Source organism: Citrus sinensis, chromosome 8, assembly GCF_022201045.2.
Source record: "Citrus sinensis cultivar Valencia sweet orange chromosome 8, DVS_A1.0, whole genome shotgun sequence".
Lineage (NCBI taxonomy): Eukaryota > Viridiplantae > Streptophyta > Magnoliopsida > Sapindales > Rutaceae > Citrus > Citrus sinensis.
The window spans coordinates 13,774,807-13,796,167 of record NC_068563.1 but is presented as its reverse complement, the minus strand read 5'-3'; the positions used below and the strand labels follow the sequence as shown (position 1 = coordinate 13,796,167).

At 34.5% G+C, this 21,361-nt stretch overlaps 1 protein-coding gene and 1 non-coding gene across 2 annotated transcripts; both read right to left on the bottom strand.

Annotated features, from left to right (window-relative positions):
- Positions 1 to 6,793: 6,793 nt before the first annotated feature.
- LOC107174417 (acetyl-CoA-benzylalcohol acetyltransferase-like) lies at positions 6,794 to 7,498 on the bottom strand. Its single transcript, XM_015525288.2, has 2 exons — positions 7,151 to 7,498; positions 6,794 to 7,036 (listed from the first exon to the last, which is right to left on the bottom strand). The coding sequence occupies exons 1-2, from the start codon at positions 7,496 to 7,498 to the stop codon at positions 6,794 to 6,796; spliced, it is 591 nt and encodes a 196-aa protein (XP_015380774.2).
- Positions 7,499 to 19,079: 11,581 nt separating this feature from the next.
- LOC112497822 (small nucleolar RNA R71) lies at positions 19,080 to 19,187 on the bottom strand. The gene has a single exon (XR_003064805.2). It is a non-coding gene; the product is annotated as a small nucleolar RNA R71 (small nucleolar RNA).
- Positions 19,188 to 21,361: the final 2,174 nt, after the last annotated feature.

Below are 21,361 nucleotides of genomic sequence, written 5' to 3'. Positions count from 1 at the left end.
AACAAAAGAGGTTGGAGATGGAGCTAGTGGTGACCTGTGACCACACTATGAGGCTCAAGTTAGCTTGTAAGCTCTTGATAATGAGACTGGAGGTTGATGGAGACCTTAGCCTAGTGGATTGTGTCCTTGTTATTTTTATTTTTTTATTGTCTATGAGAAAAGTTGAACTTTAGTGTTTTTATATATGGACTACCCCAATTGCCATGCGACGCATTTTTAATGGTAATTTTACTATCCTTTCCAAGAATTTTTTGTCCTTTCACCTTTATCATGATTTTTAGGCCATTAGAAGCATATTTAGTGAGTAAGAAGGCATTATTTGGCGTGGTTTACTTTCTTGTACACGTGGTGCACACTGCGGGGTGGTCGAGGACACCTCTGCAAAGGTTGTTTTGGTAATTTTTGGCATAGCAGCTAAGAACCACTGTCTCTGATGTGTTGTCTTTTGTTTTTTGCAGGTGTGATGCCCAGCTATCCCCTTTATTTAGCAAAATATTCCTTATTTGATTACGCAAAATCAAATATTCTCTTTAAGAGATGAAGATATTTCATATAGTTGGTGTTTTATGTATTTTCTAAGGTTGAGCATCAATTTGCTTCGATTTGGTTTTAGGATAAACCTTCATTTTCAGTTTGGTTTGAGTCTAAAATTCAAAAAAAAAAATTGGTCTTTAAGGAAAATAAAAACTGAACCAAAATCGATAGTTCAATTTGGTTAAATTTTAATTCAATATTGATTTTTCAGTAACAATTCGCTTAACGGTTCTGATGAATAAATTAGCTTTTCGGTTCAGCTTAACCTGCACACAAGGCTTATATAATCAATGTATAATAAACAAAAATAAAATAATTTACAAATTTGTATTCGCAAAAAAAGAAAAAAATTACAAGAAATTTGGACTAAAATGAAGAATTTTAAGAATCATCATTACTGTTTTTAATATAAAAACTTTTGACCCAAAATGTAAATAAAATAAAATAAGTTTTTGCGCCATAGTATAATTTACCAAAACCTAGGGATCATAATGATATTTTACCTTGTTAACTTTTGGTCAAGGACCCTTTTGCAAAGTTTGCAAAAAAATATTAAGCCACAACAAAATTTCTATATGCAAACATTTCATAAACATTGGACAATACTAAAATTTTAGAAAGGATAGGGACCCAAATGATATTATCGATTCGGTTTGGGTTTTGTAAATTTTGATCCGAAAATCGAATTGACACCAATACCAAACATGCCTTTAAGTTAAGTGTCTGTTTAGTCCCTATTTTTAAAAATTATAAATGTTTTAGGTAGATTTTGGGTGCAGGAAAAAAGGGTCAAAACCTAACTAAAAGTATGAATTTACTTTCGGGATGTAAGGTACTTTACTTAATCAGAGTGTGTGGTTGTTTTATACTCTAATGGAGATGAAGAGGATAGGAAGAGGATGGTTATAGTGAGAGGTTTAGATCTTGATGTTAGCCTAAAGGGCTACATATATTGTAATTTTGATGATAACAAACATATGTCTTAAGTGATTTGAAAAATATTGTATTTCACATTTCACTAGTTCTTAAAGGAAAATATTTATGATAAAGTGAATCACGTGAAATCAAGCTTAAAACACTCAATGGACAACAACATGATCAAGAATAAAGTTTAGAGCTCAACAGACTTATTATTGCGACAATTCTTGTAAAACCAGTATGATTTAATATATGAATGGTTTAGCATTTGAGAAGCTCAAGATTTTGTTTAATAAATCATTATTTTTTATAAATCAAAAGTTTTACAAGTATAACCTAAGTATTTTATAAAGTTAGTTATATAATAATGACACACTAATAAACACTCACACAAATTTTGGGGGATCGGAAGTTGATTTACCATGTAAACTAAGCTAAAGTAATTTGGCAAGAAAATTTGAAAATGCAAAAAACAGGCTTTAAAGTGTTATGAGAAATATGGTCAAAGAATCATCCTCCACCAATAAACATTCAATTTAGTCAATTATCAGAATTATCATTTACTTTCTCTTAAAAATGAAAACCTTAACATAATTACATGCTCAATTGTCTTAATCTTTTCTTACTTTTCTGTTAAGAAAAACAAGGTTTTACTTAACCTCTTTCAATGAAATAACAAAGAACAAGCTCTCTAGATTCAATTTAATGAAATATCAAAAAAAAAAAAAAAGATATAGGTTGAATTAAGAGATAAATAGGATCATTTTATTTATCTTGAATTATATTTAACATGCTTAAATGAGAATATTCCATAATCATTAATCACATCTGCCACTTTTGCTTAGTTCTTTGAAAATTACAGATAAAAAATAAAGTAACATTTAAGCCACAATCAAACCACAATCAAATCCATCTAGTTGTACACTTAAGTAAATAAGATAGCGATTCTTGACATTAAATTAGCGAAACGTAAACTTTTTAGAGAAAGATAAAGATAATTTGATTAGCCTTACTAATTTGTTGAAGTGTAGCAATACTAGCCTTAAAGGTAGGTTTGTGAGAATGGTGATGGTTTATACTTGAAAGTATGGTATAAGTTTTCGTACTGATACGACCAAAGTTAAACAAGTTTTCATAATCAAGGTAACTTTCTTCAGCATCACCCATGGCCTTGCTTGTGTAGTAAATAGGGTACTGGGCACTGTCCTTTTTTTCTTCCATCAATAAGAAACTATTGGCTGTCTTAGAAACTGCCAAGTAAAGAAGTAGTACATCCTTAGGTTTGGGTTTACTAGTAGGGTAGAGTTGTTAAGGTAGCTTTTCAACTATTGGAATGCGTCTTCACACACAAGGGTCCACTCTATTTTTGTCCGCTTTTGAGAGCTTTGAAGAAAGGTTGGCATTTATTGGTGGCTGGGGAGATGAAATAGCTAATAGTGGCTATCTTTCTTGGTAGGCTTTGAATTTTCTTGATGTCGTGTGGGGAGTACATTTCTAGGATGGCCTTAATTTTATCAAAATTTGACTCAATGCTATGCTGCTGCACCACAAAGGCATATGCTTAGTGATCATATCATCAATGTATACATTCATAGTCTTTTCCAACTGCTTCTTGAATAATATGTTGAATTTTGGTGAGGTTGTCTTTTAGGGGTTGCTCTTGACGCTTTGAGGATGTGTTGTCATCGACAATAGTTGGTGTTCATTTGTTCTACGAATGCAATGTTGAATGTCGTTTTGGCTGCATTTAAGTTATATTCCCAATTTATTTTTTGACAACCTTTGATTGAGATGATCCCCATTAAGGTGGGGCCCTTTATATCTAGGTAGCTAGGTAGTGCATAAAGACAGTCACATACGAACAGCCGATGATAGAGTTATATGCGCTTTTCTTGTGGACAATTAAAAAATCAACAAGATGAATGATACAATGATAACATTTATTACAGTTACTAGCAAGCATAAGATCTATTTAGACAACACCATTTCGCCTGTAAATCCTACAAGTGGGGTCACCTATAGGTGCATTTTCATAGATTTGATATCCATTCTGCGTAAGGCATCGACAAAGATAATATCCATCAAGCTTCTAGTATTGACCATTATTCTTGCCACATTATGAAAAGCGATATCCAGTGTGACCACAAGTGCATCATCATGGGGATAAATTATTCTTTCGACAACATCATTAGAGAAGATGATCGACATTGAATGTTGGACTTGACAATTGGGAGCCTTGTGGTTGAAGTTGACTTTATAACTATCAACTACCATTTTAGTGATATTCCTAGCATAGCTTTTGATTATTTAATTTGATGCGCCTACTAGAGTGAGTATCCCTGCAATACTGTTAAATCTTGGCTTCAGAGGTTAGTGGTTCTGTCGGTCGATCTCCATGGGAGTAGACGTGTTGGAGGCCTCCTTTTTGTTGCACCTACGCATTGTCTTGCTTTTTTTAAATATCAGTAATAAATTCTAGGAGTTTACTGTTGATGGTAAAGGTTTCAATATCCTCCCTGAGTGAAAGTATTCGATAGTAATGTGATCGTAATCATAGTGAAACTCATAGCGTTTGTCACTTGGCCTTTATCTTTTGTTCTTCTTCATAAGGGTGGGGTTGTTGAGCAACTTCTTCTGTTTAAATTGAAAAAAGATTTGCTCTTACATGGTATTGAGCTCATTATAATGGGGAAAAAGGGAAATTAAGAGGGCACATTTATTTCGAGGCGGTCAAGCAATTGGGGGTAATCCCCTTAGTTTGGGTTGGCTTAATGCTGGTGATAGAAGAGGAATGTAATATAGCCCATTTCGACGATGAGCAAATGGGGAGTATAGTTAGGCTTCCGTCTCTTTGAAAACTTAGCCCATGATGGTTGGGTCATTCCGAGCCTTTTGATTGTGTAGCATTATTTGATGTCAATAAGCTCAAGAGCCTGATAGTGAGCTACTGTTGATGAATTTTCTGTAGACTTTTTCAACTTTAAAATTTTTATAGAAAATTTCTAGTGTTCTTCTTTCATTGGATAAGCTAGCATGCAAGACTTTCGTGTGGAATTGCTTAACATAACTGTCTAAGGATTCACTATTCGAGATAGATCTGAGAAACCTCTTTGTTCTTTCTTTGCATATCGAAGCTGGGTGAGAAAACAATGCTACAATTGTGCCCATGATGCGACGCCCTCAACAGGGAGGCTTTTGAACTACACTTTGGTTGCACTTTTTAAGGTGTGGGGAAATATGTAATAGGTTCGTTAGTATGCCTTTGATGGTGCGACCTTAATGAATAAGGAACGAAATGATGTATAAGGGAGATCTTAGTAGGATTGGTGCGACCTTAATGAGTAAGGAACAAAATGATGTATAAGGGAGATCTTCGAGGACGATCTCTTTCCTTTTGCAATCTTGTCCACCTTGTCAAGAAGATGGTAGAACTCAACTAGTACGTCATTATTGAACATCCTATTCTCAGCCAACTCTTCTTTCTTAAATTGATGATTGACATTCAGCTTACCATAGAGGTTACCAAAGATGGGCAGGGCTTGCGTTTTGGGCAACTGGTGCAGATCTAGTGTCCTTATTATGCATAGGTTCTGACTTTGACTTGTTTTAATGGCTTTACTTTTACTTGGTCTTGCTCTAGTAAATGGGGCTGCTGGAATCATTCCAACAAGTAGTGGAGTAGTAATAAAAACTCTGTTTGGGAGTATGGGGTGAAAATAGATTAGAGGGCATTTTTTATCAACTGTTGAGCATAATTTCGACTTAAAGGCTTATCTTTTGTTTGAAGGCTATTTTGGCTGGAGCTTTGCCTTTGGTAGCTCGATTCGATTGGTTATAGTATGTGCCTTACTACCCTCAACAATGTCTTCTTTGTGGTCGTTACTTTATATTGGTTGTAGCTAACCATGTTTCTTGGGCAGAGGTATTTTTGTGGGTAAAGGTAAAAGCCTTCTGAAGGAAGGGTAGGTTTTTTGGGTGAAAGGTGTGATTTTTATTTTTAGTGGAAAAGATAGTTGCCTAATTTAAGAAAATGGGTTATGATTGTAAAGTGGACATATTTGAAGGTAAGAAACTCTTTTTGTCAATGAAGTTTAAAATGGTGAACTTTCACTTGAACCCCACAGACGGTGCCAAATGTTTTGTTCTAATTTTGATTTAACTTGAAAATGCTATAAGAGCTTCACTTCAAGAGATAGTTTTCGTGATAATGGAGATTCAGTCGCTTGAAAATAATTTTTAAGGATGGTTGTGACTTAGACGAGCATAAAATCAAAGAAAACGACTGTTAGAGGTGATGCTGGGTGATCAACGACAGTAATCCAATGGTCAGGTTAGGTTAACTGTAGGTTGAAGGAGATGATGGGTTTTAGAGAAACCCTTCAAAAGAGAAAATTGTTGTATTTGTGTGAGTGAGAGAACTTACCTCTTTTGTGAGACTAACTTGACCTTATAAAGGGGAGCACTTTTAAAGGCATCTTTGTGTCCTTTTGGATATGTGGGGAACTCTCATTGACTACTTCCCTACTTAGGTAGGGGTTTAGGAGAAATTTGGCTCTTCTTGTTGTGGTTCTTGAGCTTTCTAGGGTTGGACACTATCCCTGATGACATCATGTTCTCGGGCTTAATTGGCTCATTCTAAATGAGCCAATTGTGTGGTCCCAATCTCTTATATTTGATTCATGTGACTTGTGGTGAGATGTTTGAGAGATAATCTTGGTAGCGACCACGCTATGATGATGTGTTGCTGCTTCATTGGTAGAACTATCATTATCTAACTAGTCCTTAGCTGACATGTGACAGTTTTGGTGCATTGTAGGAGACATCTTCTACAGTTTTTAGGTTGTTAAGGTTGCTAAAACTTATTCTTTAGGATCTTCTTATTATGCCACTATCCTTTTATTTCCTTCTTCATTCTTTATAAGGGCTCATGAGTCATGAGGGGTGCTGCACATGTGTCATACCCAAAATATACCAAAATATTTCCTGTTCAAATTTTACCACCAACAAGTATATACATAGAGTTTCAAATTAGAAAGGGAAAGTATAACCAATAAAATAATATACGCAAGAAGTAAATCAAGGAAAAGTTTTTGGCATCGGTTAGATCTTATTGAGTACAAACGATCATCTTTAATTTCCTAATAATTAATAACAGTCTATCCACTTGACTCTACGGGAGGTGATCGAATTGAAGGCCACAATATCCTCATCTTGCTGAAACTTTAGCATGTCTTTTTTTTTCCAAAGTTTCCCATGCTTCAATTCCTCTGCCACATTCAGTGTCCATCATAAGAACAATATCTGAAGGCTTATGCACACTGTTTACCCAACTAGGCTTTCCTCAACCAAAATCAACTTCATAATAAGGAAACCCGCAAACGCTTGTAAACACACAAATGTCAGTCTCATTTTTTTCGAGTATTTCATGTATCTCTCTCATGGAACTGATCATCAACGTGAACAAATCATCAGCATCTTCTGTCTTTAAACAATCTGCAGCAGTTTCCCTTATAGAATTCCCAAGGAGAGCCACCAAGTCATTAAAATCCAACTTGCACTCAGATGTCTTAAATTGAGCGATGACCTATTTAAATGCGTTTCTGAAAGAATTTTTAGGTATTTTTACACCTGTTTTTCCCTGCAAATTGTATGATATGTTTAGCAAAGAAGGCCACAATAACCCATGTTTCGCTTGAACCGCAAGTATCCGAGCCTTCCACAAAACAACTGTCATAACCACCACACGAGAAACCTCACCAATGGCCTTAGCCTTGGCTTTAAGTGTTGATATCGCAAGTTCATCGAAAACAAATCTCTTTGTGACCATCGTCACTCCATATTCTTCCGGTACCAGAATCTTTAACTTATCAGTATCTCTCGCCGGCAAAAGAGAACCCATTTTAAAACTAGGGCATGTAACAACTTCAGTTGTATTCCCAAAACAACAAGCAGCAACCCATGCTTGAAAGAAAGTGAAAATGACAAACCCATCAACCACCTTGTGTGATAGAGGCACACCAATGGCTAAGCCACCGCAATCAAACATGTTCAATTGAACAGCAAGGACTGTGGGAGAAAATGCAACCACTTCTTTTGCAAAGAGAATGAAACGATTCCATAACTCAGCCTCAAGCTACTTTCGCTGATCAAGAAATTGTTAAAGCTTGCAACCCACTTGAGCAATCAAATATTCGGCTCCTTGATCGTTACAATCAACGAAGTTTCTATCCTCTATGAATCTTCCGGCTAGTGGGTAAAATGTTATTAGGGTTTCGGACAAGGAGTTTTCCATAAGTTCAAGTCTTTCGTTCTTTTCAGATATGGTGATGTTCCCATTAGAAGGATATTAGAAAATGAAGGAACCGTAGGCTGAAGGAGAAAGCTAATCGATAAATGATAATATCAAGTTTCTTAGATGATTTGGAGTTGGAATCGAGGGCTTAATCAGCTTTCTTGATACAATTCGGATGTCCATTTTCCCACTTGGTACCCGTATTCCAGTTTAATTAAATATTAGATCAATTACCTAGGCCAAATAATGTACGCTAGAATTCAACAAGAACTGATATGAAATTGAAAAGTGAAGATCGATTACATCTAAAAGATTTTAATTGAATAGGAGTTAAGAATTGTGGCAATAATCAAGACAACTTAAACTAATTTAGCATTTCGTGAGAAAAAACTCTTTTAATGAACTACGGTTTTTGCAAACCATTTATAGCAAGTTATTAAAGTATGTTCACGTAGGGTTTGCAAGCGTCTATTCTTTTTAGTATATTAAATCATCTGGTATCCGAATACCACATTGGGTTTCAACTAATTCAGATTCGAGCTGGGTAGGACTATTAGGGCGGTAAACCTCTCCCAACAAGTATTTAACGCAGCTGTATTTCCAAGCCTCGAACTGAGGACATTGGTTAAGGTAGAACAACCCATTGCCAGCTGATCTACACGCTTGTTGGTTGCAAGCGTCTATTCTTGACATGTTGAAAGAAATAGTAATAAATGATGCCAGTTTATTCACTTAAAATAATAATAATAAAACAAGGGCAACCAAGACTTTTTACCTCATTCTAATTTATAAATTTATGAATGTCGGTCCATATGAAGGAGTAAAGATAACATATACATATCAAGAAATGCGACATCAAAAGTCTTAATACATATTTAATAAAAGAATGACAATAATGCAACAATAAGCTTATATTATAAATCATTAAAATCACATATTAAAATGATTATTTATAAAATTTATTTTTTATTTTAGTGATAGAGAATGTGAAATACTAGAATAATTTGATTTAATGAAAAGAAAAAGAACAAGTATATATAAATGTGAAGGAAATAAATCATTAAATTATGAAAATATTGTTAATTATTATTATTTCATTTTGTAACTTTTTAATATTAGTGAAGATGATATAATATATTGACATATTTTCTTTTCTTTTTTATTTTCAATTAGACCACACCATATCATTTTTTTATAATTAGTTAAATTAGTAATAATATTTTAGTTCTCTACTGATTTCAATTTATTCAATAAATATGATTTAATCATTTTACAATATAAGTCTCTAATTCTAACCGAAAGAAAAATAGAGTTGAAAAGGGGATACACTTAAAAATAAAATAAAATTTATATTATTATATGAAGAACTACAAAAAAAAAGAGATATTGTTGTGAAAAATTTTAATATACTCACAAGTGCACGAATCTAGAAATAGAATAGTGGTAACGAGGTCGAACCCACAAGGATTGTTATAAATTGAAAAGTAATTTAAATCTAAAATTAATATTAATTCTAACTTAGTTGTACAAATTGAGTTTTAAGAGAAATTAAACTAATTAAACTAAGAAAACAATTCAATAAGACAAAAGTTACCAAGGTTTCAAAATTCACCACTATTCAACTGGTAATTATTTAATTATTAATCAATCCTCAATTTTAGAGTGACAACTCGAAATCAATCTATGTCATCTCATAAATATAACAATTAAGCCCAAATAAAATTAATCTTGAGTAGGCTCTTTTTCTCCTTAATAATATGATATCTAAGAATTGTATGTGAACATATTGAAAAACAAAAAGTCAAAGTTTTCCTACGTACTCTATGTAAACAATTTAATGAAAGACACAGAATAAAAAATATTCATATATAAACTTTATAGATCCAAGCATATATTTAGTTGAATATTAATCCTAACAATCAATAATACATGACATAATTGGTGAAAAGATTTAATAACATCCAACTAATCATGCGAAACAAGAACCATAAACATTAAAGCACACATGTAGGGAATTAATTAAATAAAAATATAATTATTTCATTGAATAGGGTTTCATCCTTAACCTCAGTATAAGAAAATTAGCTATACATACTTGAATTGGGAGCAACAAATAAAATAAAACCAGCCATGGGGAATCCGAACTGTTGTTGCTGCTGCCTCTCCTCTTCAAAGCCGAATACTCCCTCTTTCTCTCTACTTTGGCCGCTCTCCTTCCAAAACCCAAAGTTCGGCTTTTATAGTGCTTGACCACCGAATCCTCCAACAATTCTAAAGAAATCCTTTTTGAATTCTAATTGAAATCATTTTTCAATTATAAAACAAATCCTCTAAATTAACGCCCCCATAAGCCATTAATTTCCACTTTTGAAAGCCAAGTGCAGGTCCCTTTAAATTGCTTTCCATATATTGCAATGCCATGAACGTGCACTCCAATTAAGCTAAAGCCATTTATTTTGTGGTTAATTTCTTCTTCACGTGCTGGATCAATTAATTTACTAGCTTCGGTTTCCTCGTCTTCTCTTCCACATACATGTATGTCTAATTGCTTCCAAATCAATCAATCTTTAATGCTCGCAAATTGAATTTTCTCATGCCACTTTTTATCCATAATCTCTAATTAATTTCCTATTCAATAAAACAATTCAATTAATTAAAAATAACAAATAAAAATAACTAGCAATTATGTAATTAAGGATAAAATATGTATATATTATATGCTCATCAGATATCAATAAAAATTTGTTGGGATAGCCCTAGGTCTACCACTGCAAACCGATACCGGTTCATGGTTTTTGGTAAGGCTCTGTCCTTGTTATGTTCTAAACATTTTTCATGTTGTCCTATTTTATGTGCTACACTCTTATTCACTTATTTATTTATCATGGGAAAAGGCATATACACCCTTAGCGTTTATTAAATGATTACATAAATCCTTTTAATCTCATGAATAGTCACACAAACTTTTTTTTAAAATAATTATACCCTTAGATTATAACAATAAAAAAATTGACTTTAAATAAACTAGGGGTGGGTAATGATGAGGTTGGATTGGGTTCATCTTAATGGCTCTCTTAATGAACTCATATAACCCAACTCAACCCAAAAAAAATAAAAAATCATAGAAAAATTATGCCAGCCGTCAATTGTTAAACCTTGAATAGCTAAATTTAATTTTGAACCATTTTTATTCTTTCATAAAAAGACTTTTTTTCAATTGCTCGCTTTTAAATCCGACATTGATTGAATTATCTCGATGCAAATTTCATAAATCAAACCCAAATTTTTGTAATATCGTCATATTGTTTATTGATAGATGTTGGGAACAATTAATGATATTTAATATTATGATGGATAATCAATGTGCTTTTCTATTATCTGAATTTGACTTTAAATACCAAATATTTTTTTAACTTTTATGTTTAAATTTTTAAAATTTTTAATCTTAGTCAACTCGATCAATCTAACCCAATCCCACCCAATGATCTAAGGGCTGGATTGTGGGTTGGGTTGGACATATTTATTTCGTTATATTGGGTTGATATTTTCAAAATCCAATCGATAGTGAGTTAGTTTGGGTTTTTACAAATCTCATTTAACCCAATCCATACCCATCCCTAAAATAAATTTCTATTGTAAGCATAAATATATTATTAAATTATTCTAATATATAAAATAATATAAATTTTCAATTATTTTGAATATTAAAAAAATTGATCTAATATAAGTTTTATATCATTTTAAATATTAAAAACATATCTAACAAATTGTATATGACTATAACACACGATGCTTGTGATATAAGGCCAAATGTGGCTTATTGCTTTACAAGCACTTTGCTGTCTGCCTCATTAGATTGCATCTATTAGCTTTACTATATTGGTCCCATGCTTGCTTGGATTCGGTGGCTATATATAAGTGCAAATATTGAGAGCTGCTTCATTTATCAATTTGAAATTGAGGGCAAAATAGATAGAAGAAAAGAAAAAAAAAACAAGAGAAAGAAAAGAAAAAAGAGGGGAAAAGGAAATAAAAAAACAAGGGAAAATTGAAAACCGAGAGTGAGAACGAAATTGGAAAGGAAAGCCAAAGTGGAAAAGTTACAAGAATAAAAACTGGGCAGTTAGTTTTACATTTAGCGAATTAGTAGGTAACAATTTTATAAAATTCAAACTGTTATGTTATAGTTTTCGTAATATGTATTGGTTTTTACATTAGTTTTGACAATTTATTTTTGAACCATGTGTTTTAGAGAAACTCAAGTACCCAAGAATCTACAAGAGCTGCAATGATCCTATGAGTGAACCATAATCTCTGATGGATTAATATAATTACTATTATGTGTTCCATATGTTTGATTGAATGATTCACTAGCATTATATGATTACATGTATGCATATTATATGATTGATTGAGCCATGAGATATAATTGCAAGTCACCATTTGTCTCGTTAGGTGCTCTGCGCATACGTATTGAGAACTAGCTTGCTTTACTTATATGATGATGTTAATTCCATTAGGTACAAGAGGGTTTTGCCCCGCTGTACTAGCACGATGATAATCTCAGCAAGTATGATAATTCCATTAGGTATTATCATGTTAATTCTATTAGGTATGATGATGTTAATTCCATTAGGTACAAGAGGGTTTTGCCCCACTGTACTAGATTCATTAAGTGCTTTGTACATACGTATTGAGAGCTAGCTTGCTTTGCCTTTACGATGATGTTAATTCCATTTGTATGAGAGGGTTTTGCCTCGTTGTACTGGCATGACAATGATCTCAACGAGTATGATAATTATTTTCCTTGGGTACTATTTGGTGCAGTTGTCACATATGCTTGTTAGTTTATGCATTCTGATCAGTGCAGAGTTTTATCATATAATTACTTAGTATTTTCATATAAAAATTATATCCGTGCACTGAGCCATAACTCATTATTTTCCTATTTATCCCATTTCTCTTAGGTTCACATAGGATTTCATGTTGCCTAGTTTATGATAAATTAAGGTACGACCACAACATACATTCCTATATAATTTGAATTTTGAGCCCACACACACACACACACACACATATTTGAAATGTATGTATGTATAGTGAGATGCAAGGTGTGCAAGTTTCGAATATGTTTTCAGATGAGGCACATATACTATTATATGTTTATAGAGAGGCCTGGTTAAGTTTTATATGTCGGTAGATTAAATTTATGTTATGAGCTTTTATGAGCATAAGATAGGTAATAAGTGAGTTTTCGCATTATCCACTTTGGATCCAACAAATAGGTTAGCTCGGACCTTGCCAAAGAGGCATTAGAGCATGGTCCTAGATTCTATAGACTATAACATGATGCATGCATGTTTCATCCACCATTTATTGATATGACATAGCTAGATGTAGCCAACCTCACATGAAATCTGTAGTGGAACTGGGTTTAGTAAACTTTAAGAAATGAGATACGTGAGTCTTTTCTATATACATAAGATTACACAGCTTCAGCTCCAATTAAATCCAGATGCTAATTAAGAGCCAACAATTATATATAATCTTGATCAGTTTTTGGAAAGATTAGTAAGGGTTATTGCTTTTGTTGCTCCAATTGAGGTTAAGGTTCAATAGTGATGGAAAATACAATTAAGTGTACAGTAATTTATAGACTATGAATATTCAGAGCATCAATAATTCACTGAGTTCAGAGTTTTAATTAATCCAACTAAAGAAGGAGTCTAGTATGATGAGATATACAAACAATCAGAGTGTATTTTTTACTATGCATTTGTTGGAGGAACAATATGTACCTTTGATAAATGTCAATGATAACGTTGATATGACAGATATGAAGCTGTTACATGGGTAGATTTTTAGAGAGAATTTACCGATAAATTTATTTCCATTATTTATCAGGAGGAAAAGATGAATGAGTTTATGACTTTGTACCATAATCTATGACAATAGAGGAATGTGACTCCAAATTTTCTAAACTATCAATAATTTGCTCTATTTACTATACTAAATGAGAGAGAAAAATGTTGACGATTCGAATGAGGTCTTTGAGAGGATATACGGACTACAGTAATCAAAGTAAAATTTACAGATTTTGGCACAATAGTTAAAGTGCTACAAGAATCAAGGGGCATATGGGGTTGATTGTAGCATCACTAACGAGGCCTACCAGGCCAGTAAGTGAATTTAGCAGTAGAACGAGAGAGAGATAGCATGGAGATTACTCAACTAGCCACTAATGCAATCAAGAACCAAAGTTTTTTTTTTTTTTTAGAAAAAACAACACTTTAGTAGCTATAATAGTGCCCAATATAGTCACAGTGCTGGTAAAGGTAATTTTTTCTAGTGTAACATTTGTAGCAAATATCACAGAAGGTAGTGTATGATCAGTTCACCATTTTTCATTCATTGTGGTCAGCTAGGGACACTTAATGAAGGATTGTCCAGCCTTGACATCGAGTAATATCTTGTATCAAGTCAAGACCTATTGATGCAGTGGAAGTTTAATGTTTAAAATATTCTGATAGTAGAGAAAACCAAAATAAAAAGAACAAACTAAATTCATGTTAATTCAAAAGAATATTGCGAATTTGGGGGTTAAGACTCGTTGATTCAGCAGAATACCGAGAATTAACTAAACTCAAATACTTACACAGAGATTTCAAAATATGAAATATTATTTTGCTCGAATATGCCTTTAAAGACTATAAGAGAAGGCTATTTATATTAGTAGTAATTATCCTAAATCATGAAGTAAAAGGACAATAAAAGGAAAACAAAAGTCCTAAACCTTAGATAATAAAGAAGCCAATCCAAATATGATAAGGATTCTTAAGTTGCAACATTCCCCCCAAGTTGGAGAGAATTCGTCCTCGAATTCGGATTTTCAGTAATAACATCTACATCATGATCACCTCTGTAAGGAATAAGATGCTTGACATTGAATACATCTGTGGTACAGATATGACTAGGAAGCTTTAATCTGTAGGCATTAGGATTTATCTTTCTACAATCTCCATAGGTTCAATTTTCCTCCCAGAAGGCTTATTGTACTCACAATTGAAAATTTATTTTTGGTTAGGACCGACCAAACGAGATCTTCCATATGAAGTTCTAATCTTGATGCCTTTTGTCAGCCTCAATTTTATAATGTTCGGTAGTATTTTTTAAAGACTCTTGCGTAGCTGCTCAATAAAGTGTTCTGCCTTACTGCTTTTACGAATTAAATTTGGAACTAGAGCTAAGTCGATGGGAGCTCATGGATTATATCTATAATTTACCTGAAAAAGGCTTAAACGAGTACTACGCTTAACTGCACGGTTATAAGAAAACTTGAACTGGTATAACTTTTTATCCCTTTTCTTCAAGTTATGCCAACTAGACTATGTAGATGGTTTCCTAAAGAGCGGTTGACAACTTCAGTTTGACCATTTGTTTGTGGGTGGCAAGCACTTCCAAACTTCCATAATGTCTTTAAAAAATGGCTAAGAAATTATGTATCTCAGTAGATAATATAGAACTCGAGAAACCATGCAATTTATAGACTTCTTTGAAGAAAAGGCGAGCAACAGTCAAGGCGTTTATAGTCTTCTTGAATGCAATAAAATGAGCCATTTTTTAGAACCAATCCATAAAAACAAATATTGAATCCATACTCCTCTGAGTATGGGGTAATCCCAAAACAACATCCATGTTATTGTCAACCTAAGGTTGTGTTGGAATTGGTAATGGAATATATGATCCACCATTAGTTGCATTGCCTTTGGAAACCTGACAAATACGACAAGTCTCGACATAGTGATAGACATCACGCTTTATAGTAAGCAAAAAATAATTGTCGACTATCCGAGCCAGAGTTTTGTCATGACCCATATGCCCTTCATTATGAAAATGAAACACATAACTGATTACCTTTGAAAAGGAATCTGTCATGTAAATAATAGTCCGAGTAGAACCCTGTAGCAACGTCTTTTAATAAAGGAGCAAAGAAAGGGTCATTAGCATATAACTCTTGAAATGTGTCAAATTTAAGAACTTGATTATACATCTATGTCAACAAGAAAAATTGTTGGCTAAGTGCATCTGCTACCATTTTGGATTCGCCAAAAGTATGCTTTACTACAAAAGTAAATTGCTGAAGGAATGTTGTCCATATGGCATGTCTGTGAGAAAGCTTGTCTTGACTATTAAGATGCTTCAATGCGGCATGGTCAATGTATAAAACAAAGTCTCTATGAATCAGATAATAACGCCAATGTTTTAATACCTGGACCACTGTATAAAACTCTATGTCATAAGTGTTGTAATATGCCTTTGCTTCATTCAACTTCTCGCTGAAAATAAACTATAGGCCTACTCTGCTAGCTAAGAACAACTCCAATTCCTACTTTGGATGCATCACAATGCTTCTAAAAAGTGAGAGAAAAATCTGGTAGACCAAATATTGGGGTAGTAATTAACTTCTCTTTAATAATCTCAAATGCCTTACTAGCTTCTTTTGTCCAAGAGAATTATCCTCCTTTCATGCAATTCGTGATTGGCATTATAATAGTACTGAAATGAGGAATAAATTGCCTGTAAAAGGATGTCAATCCATAGAAATTTCTGATCGCAGATAAAGTAGTTAGTTGCGGCCAATCTTGAATAGCATCCATTTTCGATTGATTAACAAATATACCATCCTTCGACACCATATATCCTACATGTTTTTCTTAGAGGCATTTTTCCCATTTTTTTAAAAAATGCTTTGGGGCTAAACTGAAAATTGATAAAAATTCTAGGTAAAACTATAATTAACTAAAAGTTTAGGTTTCTAGTGATGGTGGTCAGAAATCAAGCAAGGATGGGTGGATCTGAAAGATTTCAGGTCAATGAGTATCATGGTTGTGGTGATTTGTCAAAAATAATAGTGATTTGGTAAGAAATTAGAGATAAAGAAGACAATTTGGTGTTGGCTTTGATTTTGGTGATTGGTTCGTCGATTGGTAGTGGGGAATGGTGAGAAAGGTTGGGCTCGTGGAGAGGATTGGATTAATGGTGGTGGTACTGGCTAAATCACAGCGGAAACCAACTAACGATAGCGACGACTTTTGCGGTTGTTTTAGCTTTTTTCTGACGATTTCAGCGATGAAATGGCGGCATTCAAGGCTAGGTGATAACTCTAGGAAATGAGAGTTATTACATCAATTCTAGACTTGAATCAAGATCACTTAGAGAACAAATAAGGTGTTTTTATTATATTTTGGTTACATTTTGCATAAAAATTCATTTTAATTGAGTCTTAATAAGTTTTGCTTGAATCAAAGTAATTTGTACTAAAAACAAGTGCATAATTGTAGGTTCTCAGAATGTTGTAATTCATGAGGGCATGCTGAGACATTAGATGAGCAAAAGGAGGAAAGAAAATGGCCACAGAAGAAGAAAAGCACAATTGGGAATAATGCAGTGCTGTTACGGATGTTAGAGCAACCCGTGCTGTAGCAATCTGAGAGCAATGCGGGAGAAAACTTAGGCGCGGGTCAGCGCATATTTCCTAATTTAATGCATGCACGCTCATGGGCTTTTGTTTACCCTAATTTGCAATATAAAAAGGAGGCGTGCACCACATAAAAGGGAGGCAAGAAAATTATCATTAGAATAATTACAAGGAAAGAAGACGAAGATCAGAATTGAAGAGTATTGTTTCGGCAACATCAAAGAATCGGGTATAATTATTTGGATTCGTCTTTCACCGTGCTCAACTTATATTTATCTTCTTCCTTTAATTGTTTTGATAAATTCCAAGATTAATATGTTTATGTTTATTTTCCTCATTTAGAATATGAACTAAATTTACATGTAGTTGAGTGACAAATAATCTAATGGGTTCTTGACTGTTCTTATATGTTGTTATGGGATTGCTGTAGCATTTTACTCTAGTAGTTTTTATGAATATAACTGTTATTTCGGTTGACCACCCATTTAATAGTTTCAGTTAAGATAGAGCAGCAAAAGGGCATGTCTTAGTGGACATTATTAGAGTACTACTTGATCTTAAGTCGAGTTTCCTAGATTAAGTTATCTTGAATCCCATAAGGGCAATACTTGAAGTTAAGATTTGTGACACATTAGACATAGGTGTTCACCTTGTAGGGTGGAGAGATTAAAAGTTATAATTCTGTACCATAAATATATTAGCAACTGGTCATTGTTAATAGATTTAAAGGTATGAGACTTCCAATATGCGATAGCTGAGGATGCAGATTTATTCTGCCCAGTGCTGTAGCACTTATTGTAACAACTAGTACTAAATTGATAAACTACAGTCACCCCATTAAGAGAGTTTGATTATTCAACTACTATAATCTCAATTGAATCTTAGATACATTTAACCTAATTTATTTCATTACAGTATTGTTTTATTTAAATCTCTTGCGATCATTAATTACGATAGGATTTACTTGACAATTGTTTGTTTCGGTCTTAAGTTGATTTGCACTATTGTGATTGCTTTAGCATTTCAAGTAGCATCAATCCCTGTGGAGACGATCTTGAATACTCATCACTTTATTACTTGTTGTGTATACTTGCACATTGACATTGGTATTAATTGTGTATAAAAATAAAACAACAAGTTTTTGGCACCGTTGCTGGGGATTGATTGTTTATTTTTAAAGTGTGAAGTAAATCTTGATAGCGCCAAATTTGATTTGATTCATTCTATTTATTGGCAGATCGGTTCATGAATGTGCAAAGACAGATCTGTGGTATTCCAATTCGATCCTGAGATTGAAAGGACTGTCAGGAGACTGCGAAGAGAACAAAGGAATTCAAGAACTATTTCAAGCATGAATAATTTGTAGGATGCGGGGAATTTGAATCCTCACGGGCCCTTACAACCAATTAACATTCAAAAAGAACATAATGAACATGTTAACGGGAGACAACCAGGCAACAACAATATTATTTACATGGCTGATGACAGAGACAGAGCTATAAGAGATTATGCTGTGCTAACTCCTCAAGTTGTACACCCTGGCATCATTAGACCTGAAGTAGAAGCTGCAAATTTTGAGTTGAAGCCAGTGATGTTTCAAATGTTGCAAACAGTTGGTCAATTCAATGGATTGCCAAATGAAGATCCTCATCTCCATCTTAAATTGTTCTTGGAAGTAAGTGATGCTTTCAAGATTGCTGGAGCAACACAAGACGCCTTAAGGTTGAGGCAGTTTCCTTACTTCTTAAGAGATCGAGCAAGAGAATGGTTAAATTCGTTACCATCTGATTCCATCACTACATGGAATGAATTGGCTGATAAATTCCTAATGAAATATTTCCCACTAACAAAAAATGCAAAGTTACGGAATGAGATTAATTCCTTCCATCAATTTAAAGATGAGGGTTTGTACGAGGTTTGGGAAAGATTCAAAGAATTGCTCAGAAGGTGTCCTCGTCATGGTATTCCTTGTTACATTCAATTGGAAACTTTCTACAATGGGTTGAATCCGAGTACAAGGTTAATGGTGGATGCTTCAGCAAATGGAGCCCTGTTATCCAAATCTTACACTTAGGCTTGGCAATTTAGCCCGGCCCTATTTTTAGCCGGAATGACTCGACCCTAATATTAAGGGCTTTGGCTCGAATTTTCGGGTTTCGGGTCGAGTTCGGGCCAAGATTTTAAGGCCCGAACAAATTTAGGGTTAGGGTCGGGCTTAAAGCCAACCCGACCCGACCTGACCCTAATTAAAAAAAAAAAAAAGCTAAGTTGCTAACAGTCTAACACACGCACACGGCACACTGCACACATCAGTCATCACATTCACAACATCACACATGCACACATCACATTCACAGCATCACAATTCACACACGTACACATCACAGACAGCATCACACATGCACACATCACAGCTCTCTAAACCGTAAATCCCAAATTCTCAAAAACCCTAAGCCAGCCACCCAGCCCGTTGCCGAATCAGCGAGCATCGTCATCGTCACCGTTCACCGCATGCCGGGTCGCCAGCCAATCAACCGTGTCTCGTCGTCGTGTGTCTCGCTGTCGCATCTCACTGTCTTGTGAACCAGCCAGTCACCCTTTGTCGCCCTTTGCCGCGTCCGTCTGCCAGCCAACGGCCAACGCACATGAGCAGCTTGGATAGCACACGAGCAGTTTAAGCAATCTAGAAATCTGGAAATGCATTTGGAAAATGGTTTCGGTAGGGTCGGGCCTGGCCCGACCCGATGTTGGCCCGATTCGGGTCGGGCCCGACCCGACCCTAACTATAAATAGGTAGGGCTTTTTTAGGGTCGGGCTTTAATTCTTTATTGATCGGGTAGGGTCGGGTTTGGCCAAGCCCGAGCCCGACCCGATGTTTTGCCATCCCTACTTACACTGAGGCTTATGAAATTCTGGAGAGAATTGCCAATAATAATTATCAGTGGTCTTCAGCCAGGCAACCAGTAGCAAGATGATCAGCAGGGGTACATAACATAGATGCAATTACAGCCTTATCAGCACAAGTAACCTCATTGACTAACATGGTAAAGGCCATGACATCTGCTCCAGCAACAGTAAAGCAAGTTGCTAAACTTTCTTGTGTATATTGTGGTGAAGAACATGACTTTGATAATTGTCTTGGAAATCCAGCTTTAGTAAACTATGTGGGTAATTTCAATCGACAACTTCAGAACAACCCATATTCAAACACTTACAACCCTGGCTGGAAGCAACACCCAAATTTCTCATGGAGCAGTCAGAATCGAAATGCTCCAGCATTAAATGGACAAAATAGAAACACACAACCACCTAGTTTTCATCAGCAAAGTCAAGGGCAAAAGTAAATTAGTCAAGATCCTATCATTTCACTAGAAGCAATGATTAAGGAGTACATTGCAAAGAATGAAGCAATTGTGCAGAGTCAAGCTATATCCTTGAGAAACCTGGAAAACCAAATGGGACAACTAGCCACAGCAATGAGCAGCAGAACTCAAGGAAGCCTGCCTAGCAACACAGAAGACCCTAGAAGAGAGAGTAAATAACACTGTAAGGTAATTAATTTGAGATCTAGAAAGAATGTTGATACCCCAGTTGATGTGATAAAAAATGAGATGAAATTCAACTCAGCACAGAAACCACCTCAAAATGGAAGCATGTTACAACAAGCCTTCTATCAAGACACTGGTGACATGAGCTAGGCTACAGCAACTGCAGAGGAAATTCAGCCAGAATATGCTGAAAAAAAAGTTACAACACCAGTAGCCACAACCTGCACCCAACCAAACAAAAAAAGTTTGATACCTCCTGAAGCTACTTAGTAATTTAGACATCCGCCACCTTTCCCACAAAGGTTCAAGAAGCAAAAACAAGGCAAGCAGTTCAGCAAATTCCTGGAAGTGCTGAAGCAATTACACATAAATATACCTTTTGTGGAAGCTTTGGAGTAAATATCAAATTATGTGAAATTTCTAAAAGACATCTTGGTAAGAAAGAGAAGACTAGGAGAGTTTGAAATTGTTTCTTTAACATAAGAAAGCAGTCATATGCTCCAAAATAAGATTCCTACAAAAGTGAAAGATCTAGGAAGTTTTACAATACCCTGCTCTATAGGAACTAGGTATGCTGGCAGAGCACTTTGT